Below are 11,317 nucleotides of genomic sequence, written 5' to 3' on the forward strand. Positions count from 1 at the left end.
ACATATCCGTTAACTTTTGAAACTTTTTCATGACTTAGCGCTCCATTTTACTAACGGAAGGCAAAACTATTCGACCACAAAACAGTTCTATTGCATATCTGTCCTGCATTTCTGAAGCAATCGCACTTCATCCAAAAACAGCATTGAATCCAACAAAGGCTAACAACTTCGGGAAGAACACTCCTTTATATGTCAGTAGATTTTCCCATTTTTTTCCTTGCAAGCAAGTGAATTACTCATAAAAAGAGAATGCATAGTGTATCCCGTGCACAATATTACCAACCCATCATCACGAAAAAAAACTATGATAATCATACTTTCTAATATTTGCGTAAAACTATGATAATCATATTTCCGCTGGGTGCCAATGCGCTCATATGTACTTAACCGGTTCCGATAAATCTTTCAGTCATAAAGCTAAAAGGACCGTGTAAATTGGTTGCCGTGATTTTCATTAGGCGATTGTTGATAATAATGGCAGGCATATGGCAGATTGACACAGATTGTGGCAGATCCTGCGTTTGGGTTTGATGGCTGTGAGATGACATTAATAAGTAGAAACTAGTTGGTTATATGAACAGAATTTTATTCACATGGATAGCAGTAAAAGTGGGAAAGCTGAAGGGACTCGCGGAGAGGTGAAGGAAGGTGAGCTAGATGCTATAATGTTATGAGCTCTATTATGGCCCCAGCCCAGGCCAGTATAATATTTAGTAGGATATGATATAGCCTAGTCCTATAGCTATAAAACTACCTAAAAACCTCTTTCCATGTTTTTATTGCATTTGAATTTGAATCTGTGTGCCACTGAATTTTCTTTGTACCGTGTATTATAGCATACAAGACACTTTACTTTTGTACTTGAGCTAGCAGCTAGACGGTTTTAAACTACAGTAAGATAAATTTTTTTCATTATTATAGCTCACAAACTCTTGCAAACACTGCTCAAACCTGGTTTACCGACCAGGAAAAAAGCAAGATTTTATGAATATAGCAGAAGTTCCAAGACTGGAGAAAGAATACTCAAGGAGCACGTAATACCAAAACGCAGGTACAAAAAGAAAACAAAGCCGAGAAATAGAACTGCAGAAACATACTCATCAAAACAGAGAGGTATTTGCGCTCTAGGTGTTATACATACATAGCTAGCTAGCTAGGCAGTACTGTGCCAGTACTACTATATATATTTTGGATAAAAGAAGAGAAAATTATGAAATGGAAAATGATAGCTATGCATTCATATTATATCTTTGTTTTCTTTTTAGATAATGTCACGCCTGAAAGTAGTATTGCAACAAATGAAATTGTCAATAATATGGAAAATATATATGGTATTTCTTGAACTATATATCCACTAAGTTAACACTAACTACCCAGCTGCTAAAGAACATTCAATCTGCCAAAGCAAGCTATAGTAATAAAGTAATTAAAATAAATATATATATATAATTACATCTATTTTTAGGTACTGAAATCAGCAATGAAATTCCTAATAGAAGGGAAGATGTGTTCACCAGGAGCACTGAGTTGTTAAGGACTATGATTCGGCCAGTTGGTAGGAAAAAATATAAAACTAAATCTTGGTTTGACCGAACAAAATCTAATCAAGATAAGTGGCGAAGAAATAGACCTTTAATTTGGGAAATTATGTTGGCAGTAGAAGAACTTACTGGGTTTTGTTCTGTATGCAATGACAGAGATGCAGTCATTAGATGTGATGATTGCTGTAACAGTGCTCTCTGCTATGTGTGTGATGATATTGTGCACACTAATCTCCCCTTACATGATCGATGTGTCTTTTTGGATGGAATTCAACAACGTATAACTCCGTTGGAAGCAATAAATGATAACATGGACATTGAACCAACAGGCATGTATACAGTAGCATTTATTGTATAATGATTTAGTGTAAGACACTGCTTTTATAACTTTCACACCCTCATTGATAACTGTGCCAATAGGAACTGAAGAGGTTGTCCTAACTAAATAATTATAATGTAAATATTGTTTTTTATGCTGCAGTAAAATCTGTGAAGCTCAAGTGTTTCTCTTGTGAGCATTGCGATGGAAAAAACATAAGACAAGAGGTTACTGATGATATCTGTATGGTGGTTACATTGAAAGGTTTGTATGTCAGATAAACATATGCGAAAAAACCCCGTTATTTTCAATATATTCATATTAATTTATATCCATGTGTATTGTATATTTATAGGGCGGTATGACATTTTCAAATATAGAATTTTATGTGAAGACTGTGGCGGCATTACCAACCCATTTGATATTAGCTCAGTGCTAAAATCAGGGTATTGGCCTGGGAGTCCGTGTTCCATTAATCATCTGATTAAAGAAGATGTTTTTATATTATGGGATGCATTTCGTAGCAGAATGCCTGGTAGCTCTTTAAAGGCATTCCTTACATCATTATGTGATATTGGTGAATACTATGGAAGGGTACGTTTATTGCTTCAATATTTTTCACTTTGTCCTATAGTAAGAAATGATATATAGTTCATGCATATTTCAAATTCTGAAAATATTTTGTATGCTCAATAAAAAATTTGCTTACGTGTATATATACACATTTTCTAGACAAACATGATCAATGTCAACACATTCTCATCGTCATTTAAAGAATGGAAATATTGGAGACATGAGAAAGACATGATTCAAAAGATGAACTGGCTTGAATGTCCGCCATGTACAGTAAAACAACACAGCTGTCATGTAGATGGAAACTGTAAATTATACAGATATTCCTCCTCCGGCAAGTAAGACTAAACTAACAATTTTTTGCCATATGAGTACCAGTTTTATTATTCAAGTGCAAATTTCTATCTTAAAGGTATTTTTAATGCATTAAGTATAAAAGACAAGTATTACTTTTTATAAGGCGAAGAAGGCCATCATATTATGGTGAAATGCTGTTTGGGTCAAATGAAAAAGTAAATTCATATTTGGAACAACTATATGGAAATTGGTCTTTTGTAAACAAGGTTTGTGTTTTTTCTTAAATGTATCTCTGTTTTCATGTTATCTGTAATAGTAAATTGAAATATACTTTGTAATATCCATATATTTGAAAAATGTGTTTTGATTTTACTTACAAGGGTGACACACAATGTGGGGGGCGATGGTCAGCAGCAAGAAATGTGAAAAGAAAAGCGAAATCATTAGATGAAACAGGCCTTGAGGTTGCTACTTGTAGGCATGTTATTGGACAGAAAGCTGTAAATATGTTCCAAGGAGAGCTGTTTGGGTATTCCTTGTTTATAATGAAGGAATTCATGATTCCAAACAGTGTGACATTTTGTTTTGCTGATGTAATGTGTAAACTTTGGAAATTCATCTGCAAACATGCACCTGACATTTCAATTGCAATTAAACCAGCTCTATCTATTATGCATGCTAAGGGACATGCACACGACTGCCAAGTAAGTTTTTTTTGTAATATTTTTTTATATAACATACATGACATAAAGATTCTGGTTTATACAAAAATGTTTTTAAGTTCAGACACCAAAGATAGATTATGATGTATATAGTGAGCGTTTAAGTTTGCTTATGTATATATGTATCAACTTAAAAACAATTTAAAGTCAATTTTGTTTTTGTCCAAATTAAGGTTCTGTGGAGTGGTCAGTGGTTGAACGGTACTGGTAAATCTACTGGAGAGGAAACAGAGCAGATTTTCAGTTACTTATCTCGTTTTGGATCAACTACAAAACATCAAACCCCAGAAAGTTAGTGCATAGTTGGACATGCTATAGCTTTTCTGTTTCTTTGTTTGCTTCTGTTTGTAAGTTCTGTTTAACATGATAAGATATTTAGTATTATGTAAGGCATAATATAATTTAATTTGCTTAGATCGTGAGGAAACAATCACAGAGATGGTGCAGGCATGGAATAAAAGAAAAATTAAAAATATTGTGGTGAATTTGAAAAAACGTTATATAAAGGTTATAGTTGCCATGTTTACAATAGATTTTTTTTACAATATATATATAGTTTATGTGGATAGTTTATGATAAACTATTTTATTAAATCTCTAATGCAGTTGCATTTCACAGTATGCCAATACTACACTATGTTATTGATGTATTTTACTGGATTTTTAGAATGAAAGGGAGATAATGAAATCCATCCAAGTACTCCGGAAATTGGAAAGTGAAACTAACTTACAAATACGAGAAAATGTGTCAGACTGGATAAAAGAAATAAAAAACACGGCTAGAGGTATTTGTACTTTACATGACGTAAACATGTTTTTAAATTTTGAACAAATGAACCTGACAATTATTCTTTTATCGCTCTATACTTATTATTTCAAAATTTTATTTTCATAAAGATTCGGAATACTTTTATAATTTCAGGTATTCATCTTTCAAAGTCGAAAAAGTCGCTAACGAATTCAGAAAAAGCTGTGTTGTTAATAAATGATCTGGAAGTATCAAGCCACATTGAATTATTAGCAGGAATGTTTTTTCCAAAACATATAAAAAAGTCGGCATATTATTCACTGCTCGATTTTGATAAATCTGACAAGACAAAAGAGTTTGAAAGACTGTGTAAGGTGGTCAGTGTAACTAAAAACGTAGTTAAAAATTCTTACGAACAGATAAAGGAGTATGTTTGGAAGCCATTACTACAAAAAGAAATCGAAAAATTGTTTATGGAAAAGGTTATTTGGGCAACGAATATCAAGAAGGCAGCTGGTATATATACAAAACATTTCTGTTTTGTTCTGTTCTGTTCTCAGAAGAATTCCTTTCATATCCAGTGAAATGTATTTGTGTTTAGATACAAGTAAAAGACGACATATTCTTCGTGGAAAACAAGCTGTTGTCAATAATAAATTTAAGGAGATATTGAACGAATACCAAAAGTTATATTGCTGTAATACTGATGACAACGAGTTGTATGATTTGTGCGAAAAAGGGTCATTTCCATGGCTCAATACTAATGTCAATGTGGTCTCTGGAACAGGTTAGCCAGAATATTTGTTGAGATAAAAGATTTGGTGACATTTCTTTTGCCTGATAATGTCCTAATTTATTTTAAACAATTGTAAAATGTTGACAAATACTGTCCTTTTTTCGCTTCTAATGTAATAGTAAAAAAAATATTTCTTGTAATGAAAGTATTATTTTCTTACATACATACCTAGCTGTCGATCGACGAATTTGTGTGGAAGCCTACCTCAATAATACTCATCTGTGTGAAGAAAAAGAAATTCTGCTGGAAGAAATGCAAAGTTGTTTACATTATTTTTGCTCAAAAGTTAAATTGCTCGAGGCAGATTATAAACGAATCAGTTAGTATTGTTTTTTGTTATTTTTTGCTTTTTTGCATCAGTCATTAGACGCAGAGGATACAATACAGACATGTAGATCGATATGTGTTCGTTTATCAGTGACCTGTCTGTGTTTTTATCTTTAAGATATATTTTTTTAATGCAATATATTCATTACTTTGTAGTGACAGAAGTTGAATCGAGTGGAGAGGAAGAACTGGAATACGGTGTTTGTTTTTCCATGGTATGGTGAATATGCAATTGTAATGTATTTTTAGCAGGCATAAAATACATCTTTGTGGAAAACAATTGAAAAAAAATTTTTTACTAGGATCCTGCTATCAGAGGGAGATTGGTTTTGGTAAAAACTGCGATAGCATATTATCAAGGTGAAATTGAAAAAGCGTTAGCGACATTTCGAGGTTACTTCGACAGTGATGGTTTACATGTTTGTGAAGGCGCGAGCATCAATCGTGACATAATTAGCAGAAACGAGAGCAGCACCGAAAACAGCAACGAGAGTGACACACATCTATCAGATGAAGAGAGCAGTGCTACATCACCTATTGAAATGTTCGATATTGCAGATATCTCATTCGATTTTATTTCATCCATGGGAATGGAACTCGGAAATTCATTTGCATTTGGTGATTGTACTGTTAAAGAAAAAAATGAGTCAATCGATATTATGCTACCAACGGATTGTTGCCAAAATAAATTGGCTGGCAGTAATGGAAGCAATGCATGTGTCATCATTTCTTTACTAGTCGGATATATGATGACTAATTCCAAGGGTGTTTTAGCAAAAAATAACAATTACCAACAATTCTGCGAATCGTTTATCTCCATTTTTTGTGGCGCTGTTTATGCCGGAAATTTTTTGTATGACCATCACGACACTAGAGGTTTTCTCCATATTGTGGAGGCTCTAAGTATACTACCTGCCACTATAAATATAAACATTGGTGACGAAAATAACATTTTCGCTTCGGAGTTTAAACGTTATATTGAAGATACTTCGCAATTGCAGTGCAACTATTTTTCTGTACTAATTGTCAATAACATGGCTGTATGTATTCTTCCAACAGAAAGAGGTGTAGTAATTGTTGATAGCCACGGTTATGATCCATACGGCGGAAAAGTGTCTTTCATCGACAATAAAAATATACCTGACGAATTTCCATTGTTTAACAAGGACAACGATTTAGCCTACACATGTGTTGTCAAATGTAGGTGACAAATTGCACAAATGTATTTAAACGTTTTTTTTACTTTGTTTTTATATCTTGTACGAGTGTTTAAAAAAATAAATTCTGACCCAGAGAAGTTAGTTTTCACATGTCGTTACCAGACTCCAATAAAGACATCAATCATACAAATATTTGGCGTGCATTTTCTCCCGCGAATTTGTAAAAGTAAGAAGATTACATTCATCGCTTTCGCGAATTAGGAGTTAAAATGTACCTTAATCTAAGCATTGTATTTCTTTTAAACATGGCTATGAAAACATGTATATAGCGAACTTAAGTACACCTTATCGCGGTTCGATTATTCGGTACAGAGTAAATAAACTTCGAGCGAAAAAAGTTTACCCTATAGTTGTCTCTTTTTTATACCGGGGCGTGGGTATAGCCGTCTGGATGTAATACGGTCTGTTTAACGTCTGCTATCAATTATGACCGCCATAAGAAGATTTAACTGTGCAATAAAATATTTTTAACCTCAAACTGAAATATGAATGACCCCAAAATATTTTTATTTTGCGAAAAAAACAGGCGACCAAAATTACAAATTCATGATTCAGTGAAAATTAGTTGTACCCTGCCGCCTTCTTTTTATATCCAAGTATTCTAGGTAGATAAGTCTGCGATTGCAGCCGGTAACGCTCGTATGTATATAATATATTACTATGATAAGACATTTGGTGGATCGACATGCGAATAAACAGGCGAGCAAAATAACAAATTCATGATTCAGTGAAAAAGAGTTGTACCCTGCCGCCTTCTTTTTATATCCAAGTATTCTAGGTAGATAAGTCTGCGATTGCAGCCGGTAACGCTCGTATGTATATAATATATTACTATGATAAGACATTTGATGGATCGACATGCGAATAAACAGGCGAGCAAAATAACAAATTCATGATTCAGTGAAAAAGAGTTGTACCCTGCCGCCTTACTGTGTTTTCATATTTTTATATCCAAGTATTCTAAGTAGATAGTCTGCGGTTGCAGCCGGTAACGCTCGTATGTATATAATATATTACTATGATAAGACATTTGATGGATCGACATGCGAATAAACAGGCGAGCAAAATAACAAATTCATGATTCAGTGAAAAAGAGTTGTACCCTGCCGCCTTCTTTTTATATCCAAGTATTCTAGGTAGATAAGTCTGCGATTGCAGCCGGTAACGCTCGTATGTATATAATATATTACTATGATAAGACATTTGGTGGATCGACATGCGAATAAACAGGCGAGCAAAATAACAAATTCATGATTCAGTGAAAAAGAGTTGTACCCTGCCGCCTTCTTTTTATATCCAAGTATTCTAGGTAGATAAGTCTGCGATTGCAGCCGGTAACGCTCGTATGTATATAATATATTACTATGATAAGACATTTGATGGATCGACATGCGAATAAACAGGCGAGCAAAATAACAAATTCATGATTCAGTGAAAAAGAGTTGTACCCTGCCGCCTTACTGTGTTTTCATATTTTTATATCCAAGTATTCTAAGTAGATAGTCTGCGGTTGCAGCTGGTAACGCTCGTATGTTTATAATATATTACTATGATAAGACATTTGGTGGATCGACATGTTGAAAATCACCGCTAAGTTACCCCACAACCCTCTTCCACTCCTCTTGGTCCTCAACACAAAAAAACCCAGTGGAGGATTCGAAGTATCGTATGTAGAGAAAGGATGTTGTGCGGGTAAACCCGTAAGCGGTCGGTCATTATAAAGGGTCTGATTATAACGAAAGGGTTACCTCTATATACAGTGGAATCTCTCTAAAGCGGACACCATTGGTGAGAAAAAAACAGTAGTGTCCGTCTTATAAAAGTGTCCGCTTTATAAAGTATGCATCCAAAAATCACTTTCAGAGCAAAATTTTGCCGAAACATGACTTTCTTTGTTTATATACGTTTTTTCTTTCAATCAAGGAAATGAGACATATAATTTGATGAATGTGAACTGTTTGTGAAATATTTCGAGATCCTCCACTTTTTTCGTAACTGATGACAGCATGTCTTGACTTTCCTCGTCAATAATAGGGCTGCGACAAGTTTATTTTTCATGCGTCCGCTTTACACAGAGGTTTTTAAGGGAAAATCTCATTTGATGCGAAAAAAGTGTCCGTTTTATGAAGTGTCCGCTTTAGAGAGATTCCACTGTAATTCTTTCTCAATTTGTTTGTTGGTCATGCTTAACAAATTTGGTAAGTGATCGATAACAAACCACGTGCGATGATTAGCGAGGTAAAAAAGCGTCTTTTAATTGACTTAGTTGTACCAAGCCGGCTTATTAATTAGTTGTATCACGCCGGCACGAAAAAAAAATAATTATTTGAGGAAACAATGAGCGAATGTCTGACTTATTATAAGAATATTCTGCCACTATCGGTGTTCTTGTCAGAAAGTTAAATTATTTCTTGGAAAACACAGCTATACATGTTATATCCAATTCAATGAATAAATATTCATAATTTCTGAACATAATGAATATTTCATCATTTTACACTCTAGGCATCGATTTTTTTTATTTAAATGTTGATTATGTAGGCCTTAAACTCGACAAGAAAAAAAATACTTGGATCTCCTTCTTTGCGTTTTGTTGTTGTGTTATTCGCTTGTAGCTTGTTTGTTTGTTATTTCGATTTATGTTTTGGCCGTACGACATCACGCCTCTTCACTTCCAGTCAGAAACGCCTTCCGCCTTACCCCCTTTTTCTAAATTACCGTACCACCACCTAGATTCAGCGCACATCGCTTTCATTGGGCCCACAAGATGTTCGATATAGAGGAGAGGTTTCATATTATATATGGCGAAGGAATAATATATATTCATATTGAAGAAGAACAACTTTGCTCATCACTAACATAGTGCCTGAGGTCCGATCAGGGTAAAAATTTCTCCGTCGAGAATGAAAATACGGATGTGCAATAATAAAATTCACCAATTACTAATATATTATTTTTCACAGCCCCCTCTTCATGAAAGGTCGAATGCACGCGTTTATACTGTACTACTGGAAAAATCCACGGGTTTGCCCGTCCTTTTTAGGTACAGGTTTTTTTTGTAAGCAACAAAAAATAAATTAAGTGTGACTTGATATTGCTTGTTCTTATTTTTACAGACTAAGCTGTTTATTAACAATTAACTTCGACCAAATTCGCATTTAGGCTAGCTTTTACTTTTCTCATACTGAACTCACAGAACACGATAAGTATCGGAAGCTTTGGTGCTAATAAAATTTCTTATTTCTTTAACCTATTTTCAAGCTGGGAAATGATTTTAACAATTAGCGCCAATTGCTGAATATATATTTAAAAAAATAAATTGGTCTTACAAGTTACATAAAAAGAATAAAACCCCTAAAAACTATCATATTTCTTCTTTAAAGCCTTATCGAAACGGCGGGAAATCGACAAAACTCTTTCGCTGTTTTCTATTGTGTGTTTTTTGACGTGTGTCATAAATCTGTCGAAGTATCTAAAATAAACAAACTACATGTTTCATAATGTGGAAAAAAAGAGCTTTAAGGCGAGAGGCCCTTTCGTTAATCTAGCATTGACAAGACACGTAAAAATAGTCAAAATATATATTTTTCTACGGACTTTTCGTAATAAAAAATAAAATAACATATACCTGTTACAAGCTTTACAAGGAAGAGGTTTGACTTGACCAATACGATAAATCTTCGTGTAATAATTAAACAGTCTAACTTGTCTTGATTTGAAAAGTCCAGCCAACTTGTCTGAAACCGAGTGCACAGCTTTCATGTGACGGTCAACTTTACCTCCTACATATTGACATCTATTGAATGGACATTTCACTTCATATATTATTCTGCTATTTATTGCTATGACCTTTACAGCATCTGTACTACCAAGATGATTCTGTAGATCGCTTAGGATCTCAGTGCATCGTCGACGCACGAAGTTTATAGCCTGAATATGTCTGAAATTTATAATGCATAATATAGTAATTTTTTTAGGTAAAAAACAAACTTTTTCGCATCAACTTTCGCATATTTAATTCAAGCAAAATTAAAATTTTGGCAATGTACAATGAACCAAAACAATAACAACAGCAAAAACAACAACAACAACTAGAGTGAATTATTTAACTACCTTGGATGGTTGTCGGCAGGAATGTTGTGAATAAATGGCAGTTCTAAATAATAAAATAATAAAAACACACACAAATAGTACTTTTAAGGTAATGTTGTTATTCACAGTAAATACAGGACTTCCCTTATTTCTAGTATTCATTTCCCACATAGATATAGTATCAAGGTAATAATTAAAATTTCCAAATGGAAGGAGACTTGAAAAGCTAATCGAGGTCACTATCATAAGAAGATATAACAATAATTTCAGGATTACAAGCAAACAAGTAAAACAGCATAATTAAAGAACATAAAGAATATATACGATCAAAGTGTAAGCCAATATTTAAAATGTGTATAAAATGTGACCAAAGAAATTAAAACACGTGCTTATATAGATATACAGATATTATAAAAAAAGTACCTGGATAAAAGTTACGATCACCAGAATACTTGAACTTCGATTCATTTGATTTTGACATTGTTTTTTATTTATAATGACCTAATGAAAGAACGTATATATAGACATTTTCTCAACAAGAAACATTTTTCTTCTATTAACAGTGCGCAAATTTTACATGCCTTTATTCAATTTTGAAAATTTATCCACACTAATGAACAAAAAAAAGAACAAAAACATATATTTACATCATATGTATTTCAATATACATAAATATACATTAA

At 33.5% G+C, this 11,317-nt stretch overlaps 2 protein-coding genes across 2 annotated transcripts; one reads left to right on the plus strand and one right to left on the minus strand.

The window, feature by feature from the left end:
- Nucleotides 1–298: 298 nt before the first annotated feature.
- On the plus strand, nucleotides 299–6,619 carry LOC130629570 (uncharacterized). Its single transcript, XM_057442825.1, has 17 exons — nucleotides 299–648; nucleotides 922–1,113; nucleotides 1,266–1,331; nucleotides 1,466–1,870; nucleotides 2,023–2,124; nucleotides 2,216–2,454; nucleotides 2,593–2,771; nucleotides 2,894–2,996; nucleotides 3,111–3,434; nucleotides 3,626–3,743; nucleotides 3,868–3,959; nucleotides 4,119–4,236; nucleotides 4,374–4,715; nucleotides 4,801–4,986; nucleotides 5,168–5,314; nucleotides 5,479–5,537; nucleotides 5,625–6,619. The coding sequence occupies exons 1-17, from the start codon at nucleotides 594–596 to the stop codon at nucleotides 6,528–6,530; spliced, it is 3,633 nt and encodes a 1,210-aa protein (XP_057298808.1). The 5' UTR covers nucleotides 299–593; the 3' UTR covers nucleotides 6,531–6,619.
- Nucleotides 6,620–9,828: 3,209 nt separating this feature from the next.
- Nucleotides 9,829–11,261, minus strand: LOC130629573 (uncharacterized). Its single transcript, XM_057442829.1, has 4 exons — nucleotides 11,058–11,261; nucleotides 10,656–10,698; nucleotides 10,171–10,482; nucleotides 9,829–10,014 (listed from the first exon to the last, which is right to left on the minus strand). The coding sequence occupies exons 1-4, from the start codon at nucleotides 11,113–11,115 to the stop codon at nucleotides 9,897–9,899; spliced, it is 531 nt and encodes a 176-aa protein (XP_057298812.1). The 5' UTR covers nucleotides 11,116–11,261; the 3' UTR covers nucleotides 9,829–9,896.
- Nucleotides 11,262–11,317: the final 56 nt, after the last annotated feature.

The sequence above is a fragment of the Hydractinia symbiolongicarpus genome, chromosome 2 (assembly GCF_029227915.1).
Source record: "Hydractinia symbiolongicarpus strain clone_291-10 chromosome 2, HSymV2.1, whole genome shotgun sequence".
NCBI lineage: Eukaryota > Metazoa > Cnidaria > Hydrozoa > Anthoathecata > Hydractiniidae > Hydractinia > Hydractinia symbiolongicarpus.